General features: G+C 54.3%; 1 protein-coding gene across 1 annotated transcript; it reads left to right on the forward strand.

Annotated features, from left to right (window-relative positions):
• The first annotated feature begins 8 nt into the window (after window positions 1–8).
• PDIA4 (protein disulfide isomerase family A member 4) lies at window positions 9–19028 on the forward strand. Its single transcript, XM_024564533.4, has 10 exons — window positions 9–134; window positions 6244–6418; window positions 8363–8568; window positions 11303–11441; window positions 11736–11941; window positions 12060–12218; window positions 14093–14244; window positions 16564–16720; window positions 16960–17193; window positions 17852–19028. The coding sequence occupies exons 1-10, from the start codon at window positions 47–49 to the stop codon at window positions 18265–18267; spliced, it is 1932 nt and encodes a 643-aa protein (XP_024420301.1). The 5' UTR covers window positions 9–46; the 3' UTR covers window positions 18268–19028.
• The last annotated feature ends 6650 nt before the right edge of the window (window positions 19029–25678 follow it).

A 25678-nucleotide genomic window follows, 5' to 3' on the forward strand; every position in this document is an offset into this window, starting at 1 on the left:
AGCTCTTCAGCAGCTGGCACCTGGAGGCAACGCTCCCACCGCCGTGATGAGGCCCGGGAAAGCCTGCCTGCTGGTCCTGCTTCTGGCGCTGACGCAGCTGCTGGCCGTGGCGAAGGCCGGGGAGAAGGACGGAGGTGAGCCGGGCGGTGGGCTGGGCCTGCGAGCTAGGGAGCGCCTCGCGGCACCGGGGATGGGTGCGACCTGGACCGGTGGGTTCCGCGCGGATCCTCTCCAGGACTGATGCCGTTGCTAACTTGCTGGAGTTTAAGGGGCGGTGGCAGGTGGCCAGCATCGCATCGATTCCGGGAGAGCAGCGCGGTGAAGGGGCCGGGGCTGCGGGGCGTCTTTGCAAGCCCCCTGCCACTGAGGCTTGGACCGGAGAGAGTGCAAAGTGGCTTCTTTGCAATTGGCTCCTTCGTTCTGATTCTGCTCAGATTTTCCTGAGGTCCAGAATCCCGAGGAGAAGAGTTGGGGAATTGCTTAAAATTTCCAGGCGAACGCGCCCAGAGAGTGTAAAGGAGATAGAGCCACTGATTTTCAAACAGGATTCGTAGGAGGCTGGGGAGCCGCAGGTAGCAAGCATTTCACTTTTTAAAAATGTAGATTTGGAAATAAGTACCCCAAGGGTTCTGATTTGAGGGATAAAGGGATGGCTTGGTTTGCATCTTTTAAAACCCGGAGATACCAGTCCATCGGGAGCATTTATTCAGCATCTAGTATGTGCCAGTCACCGCTCCCGGGTTACGGGAGCTCCTGCCCAAGAAGCGCCTGCCCTCGCGGGAACGTAGGACTGCTACTAGTCATTGGTCCTGCACTTTGCTTTGAAATCAGCTAGCTCAGAACGAGTGGCTAAGAGGACTTTGAAAATTAGAAAGTACAAGGCACGAAAAGAAAGCTACTCCTAGAGCACAGGGCATCATCCTGTTACTGGTCTCAGCGCTCTTCCTTGCTGGCCTTTCTCCTGATGACTTGTTTTTTTTCCCCCCTAGTGAGTTTGTTCCAATATAATAACACCCCTTTTCGAATATTAGTGTGTAGGAAAGCGTGAACTTTATACTCTTTCAAACAGATTGAGTAACTTCTCTGGGGTCACTAAATCAAGAAGCTTTAGCCAAATAGAAAAGGAAGTAAAAGCCAGCACCTAGTGGAAAAAAAAACGCCTGCCAAAAGGGGACTAGATCGAAGTGTGGCCTTAAAAATGTGACTTGGGACCTTTACCCAAATCATCTGGTACTTATTTAAATACAGAGTCCCAAAATATACTGAAGCAGAAGTGTGTTTGGCTGGGGGCATTTTAAACAAGTTCTTCATGGTTCGTAGATGGAATCAACTCTGGGAGGCACATTTAAGTTTGAGAACCAGTGGGGATGGAGGATACTTTTTGGAATGTAGCTAAAAAGTAAAAACCACTGGGACATCAAAGGCTTCTAATAAGTTGCACGTTTATCATTTGGGTCACAGGTCACTAAAGCACTGGGGGCCCTGGGAGGCAGTTGCCTCTGGGGTGAGCCCGGGAACTTTGGAGTTGTCATGGCCAAGGCAGGTTTCCCAGGGCATCCTTTGGGGTGGGGGTGGCGCTTCTAGCCTTTATCTGGACTCTCTCCCATCCTGTGGGCACCCCTGGCCCTTCCCTTTCAGTGCCCATCACAGATAAGACTTATCCTGTGGATGTAGTTTGGGGCCGCGCTTCCTCTGCCCCAGACGTTCCGAGTCCACAAAGCTTTTAGTTGTGCTTGTCTCTCTCACACGTTGTAGATTCAAGCAGCACAGTAGTGCCTGGGCTCTAAATGCCCCCCAAGAATGTGCTTACTAAGCAGCTTCAGCTCTGATGACTTAGCCTCAGTTTGCAGGGCTTTCCTGTCTCAGATTAGAATTCACTGACACTCTTCATTTCTTTCCAGACAACAGAGTGAAGGAAAATATTTTGATGCCTGCTTTTATTTGGGGTTGGTTTAGATTTTTTAAACGTAAGTGGAATGAAAATAGTTACAAGATTCTCTAATATATGTCCCCACCCCCCTTACCTGAGCTGCTTTGGCCTCATGCTGAGGAAGATGGCACCCTTCCAGAAGGTGCTGGAAGACTATGGGTGTGCTTCTATACAAGAACACCCAACTTTATTATGTTTTTTGTTCCCACCTTTTAAAAAAATATATATTTTATTGATTATGCTATTACAGTTGTCCTGATTTTTCCCTTTGCCCTCCTCCACCCAGCACCCCCCTTCCCTCCAGCAATCCCCCACTTAGTTCACGTCCATGGATCACACACGTAAGTTCTTTGGCTTCTCCATTTCCTATACTGTTCTTAACGTCCCCCTGCCTATTCTGTACCTACCAACTTGTACTTAACCCCTGCACCTTTCCCCCATTCTCTCCCTTTCCTCTCCCAACTGGTAACCATTCAAATGATCTCCATATCTGTGATTGTATTCCTGTTCTGGTTGTTTGCTTAGTTTGTTTTTTAGGTTCAGTTGTTGATAGTTGTTATTTATTGTTTAAACATTAAACATTTTAATGTTTATAGTTTTGATCCTTTCCTTAAATAAGTCCCTTTAACATTTCATATAATAATGCCTTAGAGATGATGAACTGCTTTAGCTTTACCTTATCTGGGAACTTTACCTGCCCTCCAGTTCTGGTGGATATCTTTGCTGGGCAGAGTAATCTAGGATGTAGGTCCTTGCTTTTCATCACTTGGAGTACTTCTTGCCAGACCCTTCCAGCCTACAAAGTTTCTTTTGAGAAATCAACTGACAGTCTTACGGGAACTCCTTTGTAGATAACTGTCTGCTTCTCTCTTGCTGCTTTTAAGATTCTCTTTATCTTTAACCTTCGACATCTTAATTGTGGTGTGTCTTGGTGTGGTCCTCTTTGTTTCCATCTTGTTTGGAACTCTGTGTTCCTGGAGTTGCATGTTTACTTCCTTCACCAAGTTGGGGAAATTTTCTTTTACTGGTTTTTCAAGTAAGTTTTCAGTTTCTTGCTCTTTCCCTTTTCCTTCTGACACCCCTATGATTTGGGTGTTGGCGCACTTGAAGTTGTCCCAGAGGCTCCTTACACTATCCTCGTTTGTTTGGATTTTTTTTTCTTCTTGCTGTTCTGATTGAATGTTTTTTCTTTTTATGTTCCAAATCATTGATTTGATTCTCAGTTTCCTCCGCTCCACTGTTGATTCCCTGCAAATTTTTCTTTATTGCACTTAGTGTAACCTTCATTTCTGCCAGGGTCTTTTTTTATGCTGTTGGAGTACCTAATGAGTTTCTTGAGCATCCTAATAACCAATGTTTTGAACTCTGCATCTGATAGGTTGCTTATCTCCATTTTGTCTAGTTCTTTCTCTGGAATTTTAATCTCTCCTTTCATTTGGGCCATATTTCTTTGTCTCCTCATTTTAGCAGCCTCCCTGTGTTTGTTACTATGTATTAGGTAGATGTGCCTTGACCCCCTTTCTTAGCAGTGTGGTCTAATGTAGAAAAACACACCTTAAGTTGGATGGGGCGGAGCCTTAGGTAATTGCCAGGATGAGGCAACCTGTGTGAACCAGGCTGATGCAGTCTCAGGTATGGTTCTGCGGCTCTGTGGCGGGGGGGGGGGGGGGGGGGGGGGGGGGGCTCTGAAAAGGAATAATCACTGCTTCCTGACCTCTAGAGTTTTGTCTGGGAGGATCCTGTCACCCAGGATTCAGACACTTCAGTTCTTCCCCATATGCCACTGCTGCCCTGGTGCTAGAGCCCAGAGCCTGTGCGTCTGAGTAAGTCCTAAGTCTGTTACAGGCCCTTTAAGAGCAGATGCCTGAGAATCCCACAGTTTCTTCCACCACCCCAACCCCTGCTGGTTTTTGCAAGCGGAAGTTATGGTGACTTATCTCCCTGGCACTGGTCTGGGTGGTCTGGGGTGGGGTGGGATTCCTCATTCCCAAGATATCGCTCCTAATTTTTGTGTGGGACCAGCCCATTCCAAGTCTCTGCCCCTCCTACCTGTCTGAATGAATGTGGCTTCTTAATTCCTTGGTTGTCAGACTTCCTGTAGAGCTTGATTTTCTGACAATTCTGGGTGATAGCTGTTCTGTAGTTGAGCTGTAATTTTTGCTCTGGTCGTGCGAGGAGGTGAGCCGTGTCTTGACCGGAAGTCTAAGAACATCCAACTTTAAAAGTGAAGCCCATGAAGAGTGGTCTCCCCACTAAAATGTGGGTGCTTTCTTTGCAGGGAAGTGTGGATTTCTAGTAGGAATAGAGAGCCAGCACCTTCTCAAACAGCAGAGGAATTGGTCCTTATGAAGAAATGAGACGCCCTTAGCTCTGGCCCGTGGTAACTCACAGATGCCCTTTTCATCATTACAGCCCCCCCCACCCCCACCAGTAGCGCTCACGGACCACGTCAGCCGAGTGTTTGTAAGGAAGCTTTGCTCTTCCTTTTTGAAAAATTCACCTTATCCCAGTGTGCTGGGCGGATTACCAAGTCCCTCTCCTCCCCGGCTGAGTTTCCCAGCTTGTAGAGCAGACTGAGTTCCCAGTGCTTTCCACCCTTTCTCCAGTCTTTTCCATCTGCCTGCAAGTAAATTTGATTCTGCAAATAAATCTGACTGGGCAGAGCAGCCAGGCAGAGAGAGTGGATATGTGTGCAGGGCCCACGAGTCCCACTTCACTGGCCACAGCAGCCATCCAGCGCAAGTGAGCACCCAGACCCAAGCCATGGTGGACGGTGCCTCCCAGGTGCCCCAGCTGGAGCAGAGACCCCCACCCCCACCCCTGTCCAGCCCCCAGGTTTGCAGCTCTCAGGCAGGTCGTTTGGGTAGGACTTGCGAGTGAGGTGGTCTTCCCCAGCATCCTCCCTCCTTCCCATCCGGAAGCTGGTACTGCCCGATGACAGTGCTGGGGCCCTGGGGCCTCTGCAGGCCTGTTCACCCCACAGGGTTCCTGCATGGAGGAGGGGTCGTGGCAGGGGGCCGGGGAAGGGATGTTGAGAGCTGTGGCCCTGAGCTGGGCGGGGAGGTAAGCCAAGGGCAGGGGAGGGAACTTGTCTCAAGAAACATGGGCACCTGCTTGGTTTGTTCGTGTCAAATGGGTGGGTTTTCTTTGGGGGTACAGAGCTGTTTCTCCCGCCCCCACCCTCCCCAGGAATGTGAGAGGCAGGAAAAAGCAGCAAGGCATTCAAGGGGACCTGGTGAGGAAAGCGGCTGGAGGGGTGGGGGTTTGGTTTGCTTTTGGTGACTTCTCTGCGGATTAGTCAGTTTTAACAATAATGAACAAAGCTGCAAGGAACAAAGCTGCCCTGACCTGCCCAGACCAGTTCCCTGACCCCTCTGAGCAGGGCAGCCCCAGCCCTGAAGTAGGTGGGGGGAGATTAGTTAGGGGCAGGGCTGGAACTGGGCCAGTCCCAGGGGTTCCAGGGTCCCAAGGGCAGGTGTTCATGCCCCAACTTCACCCTCAGCCCCAGACGTGGTAACTCTCAGCCTTGCTTCGTCTCCTGGGAAGCATCTCCAAACGCAAATAATTGGCCCCTGGAAATGTTCTGGCTTCGGAGTTCATGAAATCCTCGCACGAGCTGCCCGGGCTTCAGGTGCCCTTGCCGGTGTGAGCAAAGCTGAAGGACCCAGGGAATGAGAACCTCAGTCCCATGACGCCTGGTGTCTGTAGTTCCACAAAAAAATTTTTCCCTGGACCTTGATCGTGAGATGTACTTGATTCTCTGTTCTGGGAAGAGAGGTGTGTTTGCTCCAGGCAGGAAGCACTCAGTGAGAGAGAACGTTACCCTGGAGCAGGAACCCTGGAGCAGGACCTGGCGGGAACCACAGTGAGGTGTTTCTGAAGTGTGGAGCCAGGCTGAGCCTGGCTACAGGGCGCGGCCGGGAAGACTGCAGAGTGTCGCTGGAGGTTAATGGTTCGGATCTCTGTGCAGAGCAGAAGGGGCTGACATTGGGGTCTCTGTGTTCGGGCAGGAGGCATGCAGAGCGGCGGGTTGGTGCGACCTCTGGGGAGGGGGGAGCTCCTGCTGGGGCTTTAGACTTCAGATTCTAGGTCTGGTTTCCAGGCAATTTTTAACCATGGCACAGCCACCCAAAACGCACACTTAGAGCAGAAGTTCTGGGGTGGCAAGCCTGGATGTCACCACCATGTCTGGTGGTGGCCCCCAGGGACTAGTCACTCAGGACTCGTGACACATTTTGAGGGGTTGAGGTTACAGGAATATTTTTGAGGAGAGTCAACCAATTTCCTAACCAGTCTGGGTGTTTTGCACTCAGATTCTAATAAAGAAGATGCCATTGAGGAGGAAGAGGAGGAAGATGAGGAAGATGAGGAGGAGGAGGATGAATTAGAAGTTAAGGAAGAAAATGGTGTCTTAGTTCTAAACGATGCAAACTTCGATAACTTTGTGGCCGACAAAGACACGGTGCTGCTGGAGTTCTACGCCCCGTGGTAAGGACCCACATGCTGGGTTCCCCAGGTGGACCAGAGGTTCCCCTGCTCCCTTGCCTGACCCCGGCAGGGTGGGAGTGGCTGGGTGCAGGGGCGTAAGCCCCAGGTGCAGAGCCGCCAGGAGCTCAGTGTTCTGCCAGTTTGCATTGAGCATCCGGTGAGCCAGCCCTTACAGAATGCAGTCCCCAGTGATTTAAAATAGGAACTTGTCCTCTGATAGTGACAGCTGGGGAAGGAGGTGGCGTTTCATAAGCTGTGGTGATACGGAAACCTGCGCTGGTGACAGGCATCCGACCCATCTCAAGGCCATCCACCTCCCTCCTGCAGCAATGGGGCGGCAGCAGAACCGGACACCCCCACCCCCTGCCCTGTCTCTTACGCTCCCACTGCAGTGCATGCTTTGGTGGCCACCTGTGTGCTCCTCCCGCCAGCTCTCCTCTATGGTCGCATAATCCCTTCTTTCCTCTTCCCCCACCCCCCTGCTTCACTTTGGAGACATAATAGTCAAAATATACATATGTATCTAGTGCTGGATGTTCAAGCATAGTATGCGGCATTTTTAAAAGAATTTTTTTTTTAGAGAGAGGGGAAGGGAGGGAGAAAGAGAGGGGACGAAACATCAATGTGAGAGAGAATCATGGATCAGTTGCCTCTCCCACGCGCCCTGACCAGGGACTGAATCCACACCTAGGCACGTGCCCTGACTGGGAATCAAACCACGACCTTTTGGTTTATGTGCGAGGACATCCAGCCCATGCGGGCCGCATGCAGCCCAGGATGGCGATGAATGCGGCCCAACACAAAATCGTAAATTTACTTAAAACATTTTTTTTTTTTTTTGCTATACAGTTTTCATTAGTGTTTGTGTATTTAATGTGTGGCCCAAGACAACTCTTCTTCCAGTGTGGCCCAGAGATGCCAAAAGGTTGGACAACCCAGTAGGGAAAATGTCCAACCTACTGAGCCACACTGGCCGGGGCAAATTTAAATTTTTTTAAATTTATCGAGGCGGTGGGGAGAGAGGGCGGGAGGGAAACACTGATTTGTTGTTCCACTTAACTTAGGCATTCATTGGTTGATTCTTGTATGTTCCCTGACTGGGGATCCAAGCCACAACCTTGGTGCATTGGGACAGCGCTCTAACCCACTGAACTACCTGGCCAGGACGGTTTTCAAACTTTTTAGTCTTGGAATCCCTTAACACTTAAAATTTGAGGACCCCAAATAGCTTTCGTGTGGATCATGTTTATCAATACTTAACACATTAGAAATTAAAACTGAGAAGTTTAAAAAGTGCTCACTTTTATATAACAGTGGCCCATTACATGTCAACAGCAGAATGCTGACGTCACTGTGAGCCATTGTGGCCTCTGTAAAACTCCACTGTACACTTCTAAAAGAATGAGTGAAAAAGACAAAAATTGTTTGGAGTTGTTTAAAGATTTTATTTACTTATTTTTAGAGAGAGGGAAAGTGAGGAAGAGAGAGAGGGAGAGAAACAGCAATGTGTGGTGGTTGCCTCTTGCACGCCCCCTACTGGGGACCTGGCCCACAACCCAGGCATGTGTCCTGACTGGGAATTGATTCAGAGACCCTTTGGTTCACAGGCCAGCGCTCAATCCATTGAGCCACACCAGCAGGGGCACCAAAAAATGTTTCTGTAAAGTTTCACCTCATAGGCCCTTCACAAGGAATCTCTGGACCAAACTTTGAGAAACGTATGGATGAAAAAACAGGGTTCAGAGACACTGAAAGGATGTACCCAAAGCACAGCCGGACGTCGGACCCAGACCTGTTTGACCTCAGCCGCCTGGTCTGCCCGTCGTGTCTGCTCTTAACTGCAGACATCGCCCATCCCAATGCCCTGTTTTTGTGTGCGTGGCTGGAGTTAAGCCACCACAGGTACCATCAACCTGCTTTTCTTTCCCCAAACCTAACTTTTAGGTGCGGGCACTGCAAGCAGTTTGCTCCAGAATATGAAAAAATCGCCAGTACCTTGAAGGAGAACGACCCTCCCATTCCCGTTGCTAAGATTGACGCGACCTCGGAGTCGGCGCTGGCCAGCAGGTTTGACGTGAGCGGCTACCCCACCATCAAGATCCTCAAGAAGGGGCAGGCTGTCGACTACGAGGGCTCCAGGACCCAGGAAGGTGAGCGGTGCCTGAGCTGCTGGAAGGAGCTGGGGCCAGGCCTCACTCCCCTGGGCAGGGAGTTTGGGTGATGGAAAGGACTGGGAGTGACCTCTGGGGTCACCGGCTTCTGGGGGTGCTCCTTGCTGGGATGCTCAAGGTGACCGAGATCAAAATAACCTTGTCTTTACTTGGGAACGGTATCTTACAACAGGTGGAGCTTCTCATTGGTGTTCTAGAGCTGCCATTTTTTTTTTAATTTTAGAGGGGAAGGGAGGGAGAAAGAGAGGGAGAGAAACATTGATTGGTTGCCTATAGCACACCCCCAAGTGGTGACCTGGCCTGCAACCCAGGCATGTGCCCTGACCAGGAATTGAACGGGGGACCTTGCGGTTTGTAGGCCAGCACGCAATCCACTGAGCCACACCAGCCACGGCTAGAGCTGCAGTTTTCAACCAGTGTGCCGCAGCACACTGGTGTGCCGCAAGATTTTTTAAAACACGCAATACCTGACTGTTCAGTCAGGGGCTCTGAGCTCTTTTCCCTTAGATTGTCAGATAACAAAATGACACCATCCAACAGAACAACAGCCATCCAGCATGAATGAATCAAAATTATACCTCTTTTTTTGGTCAGATTGGCAAAAAATATATATTTTTTGGTGTGCCGCAGAATTTTAGTAGTTTATGTGTGCCACGGGACGGGAAAGGTTGAAAACTGCTTCTCTAGAGCCTCAGCTCTCGACATTCAGCTTGCATCAGGGTCATCAGAGCAGGGTCAGGGGTCATGAAGACATCGCAGAGCCCTGTCTCCAGAGTCCCCGTTGAGCATTTTCAGGTCAGGCTCAGTCACTCGCATTTCTTACAAGCTCTCCTGAGTGCCGAGGCTTCAGGCCCAAACCCCACATTGAGACACATGGTGTGGGGAGCCAGCCAGGGGGCTCTCTAAAACCAGGCCTGGGGATCCCTGCCTGCTCCCGTTCAGCATGAAAAGACTTTATTATATGAGTGAACAAATACAATTGTGGTATCCTTTAGGAAGAGCAAGTCTATCGAGTCACTTTTTAGAAATTACATTCCGTTTCCCATTCCCAGTATGGCATCGTGGTAGTAGCACCTGGTAGGGTTTGGTCTCAGCTGTGCACCAGCCCTGTGTCCTGGATGAGTGCCTTCCCCTTGTCGGGCCTGGAGTCACATGCAGGATACGAAGTCACTCGGACCGGGTGTCAGAGTTCCTTCAGGTGGTGCGAGTCTGTCCCGAGACCCGTCAGCACTGGAGCCCGCCCCTCGTGGGTGCACGGACAGCGGTCGCTGACTCCGCCTGTTTGTACTTGACTGCACACCACACTGTCTGTCGATTAGAGCCAGTGTCTCGTGGGCTACTCTTCCCACCCTGGCTGGGTGTCCAGCTGCCTGGCCAGAAGCAAGTTTGTCCTGTGTCCTTCAGAGATACTTTGTACACATCCAAGCAGGTGTGTCTGTGTGTGTCATGCTTGCACAATTATTAGCATATCTTTTTTTTTTTTTTAAGGGTTTTATTTATTTTAGAGAGGGGAAAGGAGGGAGAAAGTTAAACATCAACGTGTGGTTGCCTCTCATGCGCCCCCTACTGGGGACCTGGCCCATAACCCAGGCATGTGCTCTGAGTGGGAATTGAACCAGCAACCCTTTGGTTTGCAGGCCTGCACACAATCCACTCAGTCACACCAGCGAGGGCTGTTAGCATATCTTAAATGCCATCTGTACCCTCTTGTTTTTACTTAACAAACATGTCTTCTCCATGTTGGTTTGCAGGGAACTTAATCTAGAAGCAGACTGACAGTAGTGTGCTGTATTGCTGGAAAGTAAATAGGCTTGTATGTTTGGAGTTGTGTGCTCAGTATTTGACTAGAGGGATGGTCCAGCTGGGAACCTGAGAGCAGTGTTTGCCAGGGGGGCTCTCTGGGCCCCCGGCCCTGAGAGTGCGTTTAAGGAACGGGCCTCCCCCGTGGTAACTGGCTCAGGCCCTGGGCGTGGGCAGGGCAGGAGGTTTGTGCTGTGGGTGTGCAATCTGGCCTCAGAGCTTGTGCCATGTGGGCGCGGCTCTCACCTGGTCCTTCGTGGTTGGACTCCACAGCCAAAAAAAAGAAAAGGAAGTATGAACAGTTTGCTGTCGCTGCTCCTGAGAACCACGTGGAAGATACTGTGTGAGAATGTGCTCTGTGTCCCACTTCCATCATTGAATTCATCTCTGGGGACCCAGGCCACACATGGGACCTTTTTTGGTGTCCAGTCCTCACCGAAGGATCCGTCCAGTGACTTCTAGAGAGAAGAAGGGAAAGAGGGGGGGAGAGAGAGAGACATAGACATCAGTGGTGGCCTTCTGTATGCACCCTGACTGGGAATCCGAACCTGCAACCTTTCAGTGTATGGGAAGATTTTCCAACTAACCAAGCCACCCGGCCAGGGCACAAATGGGCCTTTTTATAACGTGACACCAATGCAGCCTGAGTGGTGGAGGGACCTGCCGCTCTCTTCACTTTTCTCGATTTTTGCATGTTTTATGAAGCTATAATGTGCTAGTGCTGGACGTGTATGTGTTAGGGGGGCGCCCCCAAAATGGTTGATTGGCACGTGTGGTCAGAGCATTGGACGAGACCTCCCAGGGCTCGCATGCAGTGGCGCTGTGGTCTGAGGGGAATGGAGCCTCCTTCATCAGGCTGGTCTCAGGCTGTAGAGAGGTCTGCCTGTGCTTAGTCGTCTTGTGCTTCTTTCAGAAATTATCGCCAAAGTCAAAGAGATCTCCCAGCCCAACTGGACGCCTCCCCCAGAAGTCACGCTTGTGCTGACCAAAGACAACTTCGATGAGGTAGTGAGCGATGCAGACATCATCCTCGTGGAGTTTTACGCCCCATGGTAAGATGGTTTGGGTCTCAAGTCACTCAGGTGTGCATTGGTGCCTGTATGGGGCACCCTGCTGGCACGGCAAGGTAGGGTGGCAGAGATGGTGGAGAGCAAGGTGGGTGCAGCATTTTTGCCTTGCACAAAGGGCGACGTGGGGCTGCCGAGTGGGGGGAGGCCATGTCATGTTGGGGGGCCCGGCTCAGCGCCCTCAGCAGCAGACGTGTGGGAGTTGTACAGAAATCCCGTGTCACTGGGAGGCTGTGTTGGGGCGGGGACAGGCCCCTGACAGAGCGGCTTCCCGGGCAGGTGCGGGCACTGCAAGAAGCTGGCCCCCGAGTACGAGAAGGCCGCCAAAGAGCTGAGCAAGCACTCTCCCCCAATCCCCCTGGCGAAGGTCGACGCCATCGCAGAAACGGACCTGGCCAAGAGGTTCGATGTCTCTGGCTACCCCACGCTGAAGATCTTCCGCAAGGGAAAGCCCTTTGAATACAACGGCCCACGGGAGAAATATGGTAGGCCCGCTGCCTCCTGGCTGCGTGGGGCAGGCAAGCTCCTCGGCGAGGGCAGGTGGGCGGCGGGCAGAGCGCCCTGGAGCCCCGGCCCCTCCTCAGGCAGGTGCTCTGCCCCCAGGGATCGTGGACTACATGATTGAACAGTCTGGGCCACCCTCCAAGGAGGTTCTGGCCCTGAAGCAGGTCCAGGAGTTCCTGAAGGACGGAGATGATGTCGTCATCATTGGGGTCTTCCAGACGGAGAGTGACCCGGCCTACCAGCTGTACCAGGATGCCGGTGAGCCCTGGCCCTCTGCACTGGGCGGTACGCCGCCCAGGGGCCTGCTGCTTTTGCGCTGTGGCCCAGGCGTCAACTTCGGGGTGGCTTGATGAATTACTGTAGCACCGGTGGGAACAGGCTTTGTGTTCGCACAGGTCAACGGCTGGAGGTTAGTTTCCAGTGGCCCTGATGGAACACAGAGGGCTGGGAGGGCACAGTCAAGTTCACCCAAGTTCATTGTTGCTCTCCCTCGCCTTCCAGGATCCCCTTCCCAAAGCCAGCCCCTCTGCAAGGGGAGGCTCTTCACCAGAAGGGGGAGGTTTTGGTAGCAGACCTGGGCGTGAGTCCTGGCTCTGCCAGTCCTCAGCCCTGTGGCCAACTGCAGGCAGGGCCTGATCAGCCCGCTGTTCTGTCCACCGAGGTGGTCTTGTCCACCTCGAAGGTCATCATGTTCACTGAGGTGACGTAGACGAGGCGCCTGGCCCAGTGCCTGGTAGTACTAACAAGCACCCATGGGGCTAGACTAGCTAGTGTGAGAGGTGGCCCTCCTAGGACCAGCTGTCGGTCCTGTGGGGGTTCGGGCACTTGTCTGGGCGGGGCATGGTGCTTCCCATCCTGGGCGGCCCCGGGTCATGAATGGAAATGGTTCCTTCAGGGACAGTAAGGATCTCCTCCACCCTCACCACTTCCCTCTGATACCCCCCACCTCCCACTGCACCCACACCAGGAATGGCTGGGCTTTCTCCGGTGGAGCGCTAACCACAACCTCCTGCGTGCACAGCTTGCTACTTGGTGCAGATAGTGGGGCTAAGTCCCCTCGCACTTCCTTGGTCTTTATTGATTGTGTCACCCCATCACCACTCCCGACTCATCAGGAAGAAACTTGTAGAGGGTACCCCAGACCCACGTCCCATTTGGGTGTATGCACCTCTCGGGTGGGGGTGGCGGCCCGGGGCGGTCTGCAATAACCCAGTCCTGGGGCAGCGGGCCTCAAGTCAGACCCATGGCCTGGCCGGGTTAGGCTGCAGCAGAGGTGAGAGGCATGGGGCCTGGCACGCTGGCCTGTGCACTGTGGGCTGCGTGGAAGCAGCAGGCAGCACCGTGGTCTGCAGAGATGGGAGGGGGTCTGTGAATGTGGGGGGCGGCTAGCAGAGGTCTTGAGGCAACTCTGTCTTCTCACCCATGGCCAGCTGCTAACACTGGTGGCACCCGGAGGCTCAGACCAGGTTGGGACTAGCCTGCGAGTGCCTTCCGGGTGGGCAGCCTCTCCCGACCCTCACTGCGGCCTACGAGGTACTTTCCTGTTTCTTCTGAGGACGGCTGAGGCTCGGGCCGATGAATAACCAACAGTTAGGAGGTTGCAGAATTACGAATTGAACCCAGGTCTGTCTGATTTCAAAAGCCATAGCTTCTCCGGGCTACCCCCACCTCCCCCAATCACGTGGTGTGCTGTCCGGCCCAGGGGGCTCTGGGTGCCATAGCGAGGACAGTGGAGGGCCTGAGTGGAGGGTGACCACGCGGTCACCCCAGGTCGAGGGCAGGGACGACACACTGGCCCTGCCTGGTTTGGTGGCTTTATTGGAACACGGCCACACTCTTTCACACGTGGTCCAGCTGTTTCCACATGTGAGCACGCAGTCGAGTGCTTGTGGCAGTTTGGCTGCAAAGCCAAGGACATTTGCTGTCTGGTCCTTTCCGGAAAAAGTGCGCCAGTCGGGATTTATCTCGGAGGTTGACAGGATTTAAATAGGATGTGTGTGGTAAAGCAACCACACTCGGGGCCCTGCCACCTCGAGGAGGGGAGCCCCAAGCCCTGGAGAGGCGCTGCGTGGGAGAACTCGCCGTGTGCACAGGTAGTAAGTTGCGTGTTTATCGTTCTGCTCATTTTTCAGCTAACAACCTGAGAGAAGATTACAAATTCTACCACACCTTCAGCACTGAAACAGCACAGTTCTTGAAAGTCTCCCCTGGCAAGCTGGTCATGATGCAGCCTGAGAAGTTCCAGTCCAAATACGAGTCCAAGAGCAGCGTGATGGACATCCAGGTGGGTGAGGGCGCTCGGGCCTCAATGGGCCCTCTGGAGGGCCAGCCCCTGGGCAGAAGGGTCCTGGCGGTGCCACCGGGGGTGTTTGCAGTGTGCAGGTTTCCCTCCCCCCAGGCTCCTGCCCTGGGGTCGGCCCACAGGGAGGCTCCTGGCTGGGTTTCAGGGGGCAGCGCTCACAGACCCGCAGGCCAGGGGTCCTGGTCACCCCCTGGCAGGGCTCTACCCCTCATACCACTCTCAGGCCTCCTGGCACCAGCCTCCCTCAGGTGCCCTCCTCCCCCGTGGGGCTGGCTTGGGTCTGCGTTGCTCCTGGCCAGACTCTGCTGCCCGTGTGAGCTGAGCCCTGTTCGCCGGCAGGCGGCCCAGGTGCGGAGCCCTGCAGGGCAATGGCAGGCAGGCCTCTCTGTTCGCTGCGTGAGGCTGTGCAGTGTGGCTGCTGCGTCTGGCCTTTCTTCCTCGCCACCCCACTCAACTGGAGAGGGGGCGCCCAGCTCAGTGTTCCAGCACTTCAGTGAGCAGATCCTCGGGTGTGGAAGAGGCTGGGGTGCAGGGAAGTGACTGCCTCCCCCAGGGTCCCACAGCCAGTTAGAAGCAGCTGAGGAGAGAATGCAAGTGGGCCCGAGTCCCCTGGCGTGCACTGCAGGGGGCTGCCAGGCCCCTTCAGGCGGGAGCAGGCCCACCTGGGAGGCGGCCCAATCTGTCCTGACTCCCGGCGCTTCAGTGCCCTTGCTCCTTCTCCAAGTCTCCATCCAAAGAGGGGCGCTGATGAGCCGGGGCCGTGCACCTCGGGGCTCGGGCATGTGTAGTTCTGACAGATTCTTGAAGACGTCCTTGACCTCAGGAAGGTTGGGGCCCGCGCAGCCCAGTCTGTTATACGTGCTACTGCCGCTTGATTTCTTCCCTTCTGCCTGCACTTTTTAACTTTAAATGGACTGGTGTTATTTATATACAAACTTTGTTCCAAACATTTTTAAAACGTGGGCTTAGACATCATGGCAAAGGAAAGACAAGGGCAGGACAGGTAACGTGAGGCAAGGTGAAAGGCCAGCGCCAGGAGCTGCATGGAGAGCACCTGCCGCCAGCCGTCTGCTTGCAGACCCTGAGGCTTCTGGGTCGAGGCCCCTGGCCAGGTTGCCTGCTGTCAATGCTGCTTTACTCGAGGTCACCTTCAGGTGGCTCCCCAAGGCCCCCTGCTGCCCCCTCACAGCTTTTCCCATGCTACCCTCCCACCCTTCTGGTGCCCTAGGATCAGACCCTGGCTGCCTTGTCCCCTGCTCTGTCCTCTTCCTCCTGCCCAGCAAGTCCTGCGCATCCTCGGTGCCACCTGCCTGACTCCCGTTCAGGTGGGGCCCAGGTTCTGGGCAGAGAGTGTGGTGTGCGCCTGCCACTTCAGCTGTGTGACCTGGGGTGTGCAGCTGAACCTCCTTGCGCCCCTGTCTTCATCTGTAACGTGAGATGGCGGTCCCCTCCCTGGGGGTGGCTGTGAGCCTGGGGTCCAGGGGGCCTGGCTCAGGTCTTCCCTGTGAGCCCTCTGGAGCCCCTGAATTAGGGCACTCTGCACACCCCTCAGGGCTGTCAGCTCTCCCGACAGCCTGAGCTCGGGGTCCCCAGGCACCCAGCTGGTCCCAGGTGCTGCGTGAATGTCGGAGCTGGGCTTGCCTCCCGCTGATCCAGTGCACCTGGCAGCCACCTGGGTTCCAGTCTAAACCAATCCCTGCACAGCTCTGTCTCGGGGGACGGTGACAAATCAGGCTGCCCCCCCCAGCCTCCAAGCTTTGGCCCCACGCTCTAGCCCAAGACTTGCCGGTGCTCTGTGCTATAGGCTGTCACTCATGGGTGTGGCTTCTCCAGGCCAGAGGCCAAGCCCAGCATGGCCCCTCACCAGCTGTGCGCACTTGGGCCTCCCCACACCTCTCTGCGCTGCTTTCCTGGCATCTCTGAAACTTCTGATGGGGCTGGGGAGGATCAGGCGGTGGGGGGGGGGGTGGACCCTGCCGCTCAGTTCGCCGTGGTAACAGTGGTCTCCTGGCAGCCTGGCCTTCCTCAGGCAGCGCCTGATTGACATCACAGCGAGCCCGGGGTTCTGAGGACAGGGCCCAGGGCTCCTGCAGCGCCCAACAGTCTCACCTGTGGAGGAGGGGGGTCCAGAGACAGCAGGGAATTGCTGGGGGTGCTCAAGCAGGGCTTCTCACTTCCAGTATCTGTCTGTGCCCCCTCCTGTCTTTACTGAGTGACAGTGACAGTGACAGCAACAGGTGGGCGAGTTAGATGAGCCCTGTGTTTGTCAGCTGCCACTCACCTGTCCCCGCTGTTTTACAGGGCTCCGCGGAGGGCGAGGCCATCAAGGACTTCGTGCTGAAGCACACCTTGCCCCTGGTGGGCCACCGCAAGCCCTCTAACGAGGCCAAGCGGTACTCGCGGCGCCCTCTGGTGGTCGTGTACTACAGCGTGGACTTCAGCTTTGACTACAGAGCTGGTGAGGGGCCCTTGCGGGTCGGTGGCCGGCTGTGTTGTTTTCTTTGTGGCTTCGGGTCATTATGCCCCTCAGCACAGGCCTCTTGGGTGGGTTGAGCTCTTGACCAAGGTCCCCTGCTCACGGAGGTGGCTTACTCAGAAACGCTTTTCTCTCCGATGGAAGCCGGAGCCCTGTGAGAGTCTGAGGGACAGATTCTTACCCTCCGCCCCTGGGGCTCACGGCCCTTTGTCCCGGTGCAGCCACTCAGTTCTGGAGGAGCAAAGTGCTGGAGGTGGCCAAGGACTTCCCCGAGTACACCTTCGCCGTGGCGGACGAGGACGACTTTGCCACGGAGGTGAAGGACCTGGGGCTCAGCGAGAGCGGCGAGGACGTCAACGCTGCCATCCTGGACGAGGGCGGGCGCAAGTTCGCCATGGAGCCCGACGAGTTCGACTCGGACACGCTCCGCGAGTTCGTCACAGCCTTCAGAAGAGGTGGGCCTCGAGCTGGGGCCTGGGGCCACTGGGGGCACCTCTTCCTTCCCATCGCTTGTTCTGAGCCAGGTTCTGGGGCTTTCCCAGGGACCTCCCTCAGGGAGGATGGAGGTGGAGCGTCCCCCTTCTTCTGCTTGCTTTCTCTTTTTTCTTTCTTTTTCCTTGTACTAGAAAAAAGGGCAGGTGTGTCTCAGAAATGTTAAGAAGCCTTATTTTAAAAATATTTAAAGGAGGCTTCTGGTGTCTGTGGGAAGTTGTGTGTGTGTGTGTGTGGAGATCTGCTTTGAAGCATCACACCTGTGTCTCCATCAGCCTGGGGGAGCCCCTGGCCCAGCGCCCGCCGTCACGGACAGACCCCCTGGTGCCCTGCCTGCCAGGCGCACTGCTGGGCGCCTTTCCCCACATGGCTCTGCTGCCTGGACACCAGCTCTGCCTGGAGCTCCCTGCGCCAGGCTTGTCCCTTGTGCAGCCTCACTGGACAGGGCCTGGTGGCCTGATTGGCCTGGGGTGGGACCACTGTGGCCTTTGCGGGGACTGGGAAAGTAGGGTTGAGGAGACCAGGGAGCCGAGGGCAGGCTGTGGGAGACAAGGCCCTGCCTGGTCGGCACAGAGCTGCCAGTGTCACTCACACCTGTCCCCTGCTCGCTCTCCTCGGCAGGAAAATTGAAGCCGGTCATCAAATCCCAGCCGGTGCCCAAGAACAACAAGGGGCCGGTCAAGGTCGTGGTGGGGAAGACCTTCGACTCCATCGTGATGGACCCCAAGAAGGATGTCCTCATCGAGTTCTACGCGCCCTGGTGCGGGCACTGCAAGCAGCTGGAGCCCGTGTACACCGCCCTGGGCAAGAAGTACAAGGGCCACAAGAGCCTGGTCATCGCCAAGATGGACGCCACCGCCAACGACATCGCCAACGACCGCTACAAAGTCGAGGGGTTCCCCACCATCTACTTCGCACCCAGTGGGGACAAAAAGAACCCAGTTAAGTTTGAGGACGGAAGCAGAGACCTGGAGCACTTGAGCAAGTTTGTAGAGGAACACGCCACAAAACTGAGCAGGACCAGGGAAGAGCTCTAGGCTCTGAGGTCTGCGGACGGCGGGAGGGACCAGACACGCCGCTCGGCCCCCGTCAGCGCAAGGGCTGTGTCTCGAGCGTTTTGTTTTTGTTTTTTGTTTTTGTTTTAATTTTTTATACTCTGATACTTCACCTCACACTGATACTGAATAGAAATGAATGATTCAATAGATTAGCCCAGATTTTTACAGAGGATACTTCTATTTTTGTCATTATTTGGGGTTTGATTTTTTTTTTTTTTACATTCCACTTTCTTTAATATATTTCTTCAGAGCAGTTAAGTTGTTCTCTCTTCTGCGTGAATGTTTTTCCTTAATTTAAAATTTTAAAACCTTTTTGCCAAATCATGTTGAAGTCTGCCCTTTATTGTGTCATTGTCTGAGGAGTTACTAGTCGGAGTGCTTCGGTGCTTGTCTCTCCCTGTCACGGCCCCAGGCGAGAGCCACCGCCCGGCACCCTGCGAAGGCCATCGCTGCAGCCTGGCCACTGAGCCGTGGAGCCCTGGAGCCGTCTACGTGGACGCAGCACCGGTGGGACTGGGCATTGCTGTGCCTTCTCCAGGGCCCGTGGGACGAGGAGCCTTCCCCGGGTCTCCAGGACCCGGGGTGCAGCCTCACAGAGAGAGGCCTTCTGCCTGCGGACGCAGCCCCGGCTCTTCAGCATGGACCTGGCCAGAGGGGAGAGGACCAAGGGCCCAGGCGGATACTCTAGGGGTAGAAGATTGGGTCGGCTGTCGTGGAATAAAGCAAATGTTGAAAGTTAACCTCCGTGATGGTGTCAGAGGACTGGCACCCCCATCCCCCACCTGTGGCCTTGGTTGAGTGAAGACTTGGGAGAGTCCTGACCCGGGTGGGCTTGGGGGGGCGGACCCCGGAGGAGGAGGAGAGGCAGCTGTGGGCCTCCCAAGTGGAGGTGTAGTGGGTGCAAAGGGACAGGCATCAAATGGCGAGGTGAATGAGAAACCCCACATGGAGGGGAGGGCGCTGAGGGCGGCAGCGGAGACAGGAAGAAGTGGGGCCAGAGGCGGGGTGCTTTTGCTGTCAGGAGTCTGGCCTGGTCCTGGACCTTTGTGGGGAGGTGACGGCAGGTTGAGGTCTTATTCATGAGAGTGACAGTTAACACTTGCTGGGCACTTAGCAAAAGCCAGCCCTGTGGGAGCAGTTGGTGGGGAAGTGGGTTCTTGTGTTCGTGGGACAGCTGAAGGTGGGGGCGTGTGCGGTGGCCCCGGTGTCTGCGAGTGCAGGGCTGGGTCTGCTCCCTCACTTTAAAAACGCTGAGCCCAGTGGCTGCAAAGAGGTGGCTGCGTTTTCATTAGAGGGCAGGTGGGCCCGAGTGGGGTGAGGAGTGGGGTTCTCCAGGACTCAGGCTGATTGAGGCTGTGGGTGGGTGAGGTGCCTGGAGGAGGCTGGCATGGCATCTGCATTTCTGACCTGTTTTGTTACTTAATTACATGACTTCCCCTCACACAGAAACGGAGGGGCTAGTACAGCCAACACCTTTTACTCATCACTCACCTCAGACAGTTACCAATTTTGCTACATTTTCTTTACCCATCCACCCCCTTTCCTCTTTGATGACACATCCAAGGCATGCCCTGTCCACTTAACTCGTTGCAGAAACAAGGGGTTTGTTGGATGAGTGGAGTTGCGTTTTGTTCAAGTTGGAGAAATGTTCCAATGTCGTGCTCTCCCTGGTGAGGCCAGGAGGTACCGTGCACAGAAACCTGGAGAGATCTGAGCGTAAGAAATGTCCCAGAATTCAGAAGACTGACCCTGGGGGTCTGGGGGGACGCGCCTACCAGGGATTCGGGACTCAACTTCGGTTGTTGCTCGGGAAAGCCTCAGTCCAAGCCCACTGCTGTGTGACTGAGCAAGTCACTTCACTCCCCTGGGGGCTGATTTTCCCACCTGTACGGTAGAGACAGCCCACTTCACGCAGGGTGTTTGTAAGGATTCTGCATGATGACGTGGGCGCAGGACTTAGCTTTGTTCCTGGCCTGTGGTCCTCATGGGGTGGGGGGGCGGGGGACAGCTGAGTCCCAGGCTTGGAGTTCCAGCTAAAGAAGGCGCAGCTGTCAGTCTCCTGAGTGGTGGTTTGTGCTGAGTTAGTACCGCAATCCCCAGTGTATGACAGAAAATCGGTGCACGGACCTCAGTCCCCAGCTGGAAGCTCTCCTGAAATGCTCACTTTGAGGCCTTTCTTCTTGACATGGGACCTCCTGTCACTCCTGCCTGTGCTGATGGGCCAGGATGGGGCCGCTGACCTAGCCTTGTGCAGACACAAGGTGTTCCTCAAAGGGAGGGTTGAGGGTCTGTAAAAATTCAGATTCCTGAACCCCGATTCTGGCCCACTGAGTCAGATGCGGCAGGGGCAGAGCCTAGTGTCTGTTTTCAGAAGCTCCCAAATCCGGCCCCATGTCCCCGCTGGAACAGCGGCAGGATGGGTGTGCTGGCCTCTGGGACACGGCACAGAAATGGAAGTCGGAGCGGTTACGATTGGCCGGAGCACAGGGCCAGTGAAGCAGGAGGCCAGAATGGGAACTCGGAAGCAGGGTTTCCATAGCGCCCGCATTTCCTAACATATGTTGGCAGAACACTTTTGAAGGGGGGTGATAAATGCTCCATTAAAATTGAATTCTATTTGTAATTGGGCTTGGGAACTAAACCAAAAAAAAGTGCTTACCCTGGCTGGGTGGCTCAGCTGATCAGAATGTCACCCCATGTGCCAAAGGGTCGCCGTTCAATTCCCGTATATGTCAGGGCACATACCTAGGCTGCAGGTTCAGTCCCTGCTTGGGGCACATGGGAGGCAGCCGATTGATGTTTCTCACTGCAGTGTCTCTCTCCCTTTCTCTCTAAAACCAGTTTAAAAACATGGCCTCAGGTGAGGATTTAAAAAGGCAAAATCTTTTTAAGGTGCTTAACTGGGGTTCTTTTTGAAGAAGCTCTCAGATCCTGTAAGGCTTCTGTGTGCCCCGGACGCTGGACGCTGGGAAGATGCGACTTGACTTGGCTTCCTGGACCCCAAACCACACAGATCCACAGGGCTCCTTGGTGACCCGCCCCCAATGCCAAGCCCTGTTAGCTCAGTGTATTTTCTGAGGACACCCCTGCCTTTAGCCCCTTCCCCAGACCCCAAGGAGGCACCAGTGCCTCCCCGCCCCCCAAGCCCCAGGCTTCTGTGTCTCCCTGTCAATGTGGACCAGCCCTGGGACGGGATGTGGGCCCGGAAGTGCTCCAAGAGCCCAAGGACACACCTGGCCTGGCGCCCATCCCTGTGCACGGTGTCCAGAGCAGTCAAACACCTATCTTACCCCAGCTTCTGATGCTGGGGCGGGGCGGAGGGATTACACCCGGACAGGGTGTGATTGCTGTGATTCCTTGGCTTCTATTACAGTGAAGCAGAGGCATTGAAAATGCCTTCTGTGGGACCTGTCCTAAGGTAAAAAACCCTCCCCTCGGAGCCCGCCTTGTGACCCACGTGGGACAGTTGGCATGCCCAGCAGAGGGCTGGAGAGAGCGAAAACCATGCAGGAGCCCCCGAGGCCCGAGCCCATAGTAACACAACACGTGTGGACAAGCCAGTGGAGGGCTGCAGATCTTGGGGTGGACCAGCTTGAGGGCCTCCCTGACGCAGGCCCCCTGGACCACACCCCACCCTGCACGGAGCAAAGCTCTCTAATTCAACACATTCCCACCTTCGATTGCAGAGATACTGTGGCAGAGAGAAGAGGACAAAGGACCACTTGTTATAAAGACTGGGAAGGGGGCCTTTTAGAAGGTGGTGGCAGTGGCTTGGTGTGGGAATTGTGTGTGAAAAGAACCCTCCCATCATGCTGGAGTTTCTCATGAAAAGAAAGTGGGCTCAGCTCCTGTTGGGTTGAAAACTGATGCCTCAACTCAGGGTGAGAGGGGAATCGAATCCTCCCTCTCCCCACCTGCTGCCAAAGTGTCCTCAGAAACCATAGATAATTGGGGGGTTGGAGGCTGGAGAGAGCTTCAGGGTCCAGGTTGAAAACTCCAGTATTCAAGGAGTCAGCAGGTAAGTTAACGACATGGGGCCTGATGTGGGCAATAGGGAGGGGTGGGGAGCAGGGCACACCTGAGATTCTGCATTCTACCTGAGGGGGGACTTCTTGTCCAGGGGAATCTGGTTCTGCTGTTGCTGTTCAGATTTTTCAAGAAAATCCTGATATTGTATGAAATCCCCCAACTTCTTTTTAAAAAAGATTTTATTTATTTTTAAAGAGAGGGGATGGGGGAGAGGAAGAGAGGGAGAGAAACATTAATCAGCTGCCTTTCACATGCCCCCGGCCGAGACCCAGGCATGTGCCCTGACCAGGAATGGAACCAGTGACCTTTTGGTTCATGAGACAGCACCCAACCTACTGAGCTACGTCAGTCAGGGCACCCCCAATTTCTTTAAAAATCTTATTTATTGATTTTTTGTTGTTTAATTACAGTTATTCCAATTTTTCCCCCATTGCTCTCCTCTGCCCCACCCACACCCCCTCAACCAATCCCCACCCTGTTGTCCTTGTCCATGTGTCCTTTATCCATGTTCCTTGATTTGACCCTTCCCCATCTTTCCCCTGTTATCCCTTCCTTCCTCCCCTCTGGTCTCTGTCAGTCTGTTCCTCATTTCCATGTCTTTGGTTCTATTTTGCTCATTTGTTTGTTTTGTTCATTAGGTTTCACTTATAGGTGAGATCATATCGTATTTGTCTTTCACCTCCTGGCTTATTTCACTTAGCATAATGCTCTCCAGTTCCATCCATGCTGTCGCAAAGGGTAGGAGCTCCTTCTTTCTCTCTGCTGCGTATAATTCCATTGTGTAAATATACCACAGTTTTTGATCCACTCATTTGCTGATGGGCACTTAGTTTGCTTCCAGCACTTGGCTATTGTAAATTGTGCTGCTATGAACATTGGGGTGCATAGGTTTTTTTGAATTGGTGTTTCAGGGTTCTTAGGGTATAATCCCAGCAGTGGAATTGCTGGGTCAAAAGGCAGTTCCATTTTTAGTTTTCTGAGGAAATTCCATACTGTTTTCCACAGTGGCTGCACCAGTCTGCATTCCCACCAACAATGTACTAATGTTCCCTTTTCTCCACATTCTGGCCAGCACCTGTTCATTGATTTACTTATGATATTCATTTTGACTGATGTGAAGTGGTACCTCATTGTGGTTTTAATTTACATCTCTCTGATGGCTAGTGATGCTGAGCATCCTTTCTTATGTCTCTGGGCCCTCTGTATGTCTTCCTTGGAGAAATGTCTGTTCAGGTTCTTTGCCCATTTTTTAATTGGATTGCTTTTCTTGACTTTTAAGAGAAAGGAAGGGAGAGAGAGAGGGAACCCCCCCCCCCATCAATCTGTTATTCCACTTACTCATGCATTCATTGGTTGATTCTTACCTGTGTCCTGACTGGGGATTGTATGCACAGCCTTTGTGTATTGGGGTGCCACTCTAACCAACTGAGTCACTCCGGTCAGGGCTGAAACCCCCCAGTTTCTAAATGCCAGGCAGAGTTCATGGTTTCACTTATTATTTAGGTCACAGGATTGTATTACCCAGAGAAACCAGCCAGCACAGAGGCTGCCCCAGGTATGACAAAGGCTTACAAACTGAGTTCCTTCAGGAAAGCAGGAGAGTTCAGTCTGGCCTTGGAACCTGGGCGGAGTCGGGTGGTGTGGACAGACTGCTGGGCGACTGACAGGGGCCATGCTTTGACCACATCTGAGTGCAGGGGTGGCCACGTGGCCAGCAGAACACCTCAACACAGTACTCAGTGGCGCTGGCTTGTCAAAATACTCCCTGTGATTTCTCTGACACCCTGGGCACCCACTCACGAAGACCTGCTACCCCTTTGGTCACCCCAAGGCTAATCTGGGTCATGGGAACAGCAACAATCCCTGGGGAGGAGGTGAGCTGGGCTTCAGGCCCCTGAGCCTGCTGTCCCTACCAGATCCTGGGCGCTTCTAATTCCCTTCTTTCTTAGGAAACCGGGGCCCTGAGAAGGGACCAGCTTGCTGGAGTCACAGAGCTGGCCCAGGGCACTTCCACCTACTCAGGACTCGCAGGGCTGGAAGCTGCTGTCGGTATGCTTTATGGTGATTTCCAGACTCTTCCTCACTGCTGAGCCCTTCCCTGTCACCAGCCCGGGCTCCTGGAGCTCCCACCTCGTGACTGCCAGGCTCCCAGCCGCCTCTCATGGCTCTGCATGGTCACTCTGACCACAGGGTGAAGTGACCGTCCCTACCTCTGCCGCCGGCCCTCCTTCCAGTGCTCCTTCTCTGGGTTTGAAAACCAAAGCAGTGGAGAGAGAGGGGGCCCGTGGTGCTTTAAGAAAGGGGCTGTTTACAATACTTAATGGTGGGCCTGGCTCTTCAGAAAAGCTTTGAGAAGGAGAAAGCTTTCCCAAGTTAGGCCCAGCCAGGACCGGGCTGGAGATGAGGGCTGTGTCCCATGAACCTGCAGGGGGCCTGGGGCACTCAGCCTGGCCCCTGTGGTCCTCCCTCCCGGCCCTGTGTGGCTCTGGTTTTAAGGAAGACACATAAGGGGACAAAGGAGAGGCCTCCTTTAGAAAAGGACAAAACCTGTGAGGGAGAGAAAACTCAGGAGCTGAGATCGCGAAGAGGAAATGGTAAGGCCATTCAAATTCCAGAGAGGTCCAAGGAGAGAAGTTTTTAATAGGTTTTTCATTCTCCTGGGTGAGGTAGGAAGTGTCGCCTGAGATGAAACAGGTGTACGGTATCCAGGGGAACACCAGAAAGTCACCCCGAAATCACGGAGGATTCCCATCCCCACACACACCGAAGTTGCCAGATGGGCAGGAAGCTGCAATGGGCACAGGACAGTGGGGAAGGCAGGTGAGCAGGCACTTGGTGTTTTGAGGGCTTGCGAGGAAAGCTGCCAAGCCACAGGCACAGATCCTCAGGGAGGAGGGGGCCCCAGGCTCTGCACCCATGACAGCACGACCAGGGAGGACCTGGCGCTCCGAGGCTGGTTGGTGCCAGGGGTGACCCTTCTGTGCATCTGGAAGGCAGAACAGGAGGCCCATCCTCACTCGAGGACCACTCCGGCCTGTGCCGGGATCTGGACAGACAGCCCGTCCAAGTGCAGACCAGTGTTAAGGACTGAATATGTCCCCCGCAACCAAATCCATGTGTTGAAGCCCTAACCCCCAATGTGATGTTTAGGTGTGGTTGTGGGGGTGGGGCCCTGGCCGTGGGGTTCGTGCCCTTACATGAAGAGGAAGAGACATCAGACCTCCCCTGCCCACGTGCACTCACCAGGGAAGGCACAGGAGGCCCCAGCAGGAAGGCAGCTGTCTACAAGCCTGGCTGTGGGCCGACCCCCTACCAAGCATGGAATCAGCCAGCACCTTGATCTTGGACTTCGAGCCTCCAG

The sequence above is a fragment of the Desmodus rotundus genome, unplaced genomic scaffold, assembly GCF_022682495.2.
Source record: "Desmodus rotundus isolate HL8 unplaced genomic scaffold, HLdesRot8A.1 manual_scaffold_215, whole genome shotgun sequence".
NCBI lineage: Eukaryota > Metazoa > Chordata > Mammalia > Chiroptera > Phyllostomidae > Desmodus > Desmodus rotundus.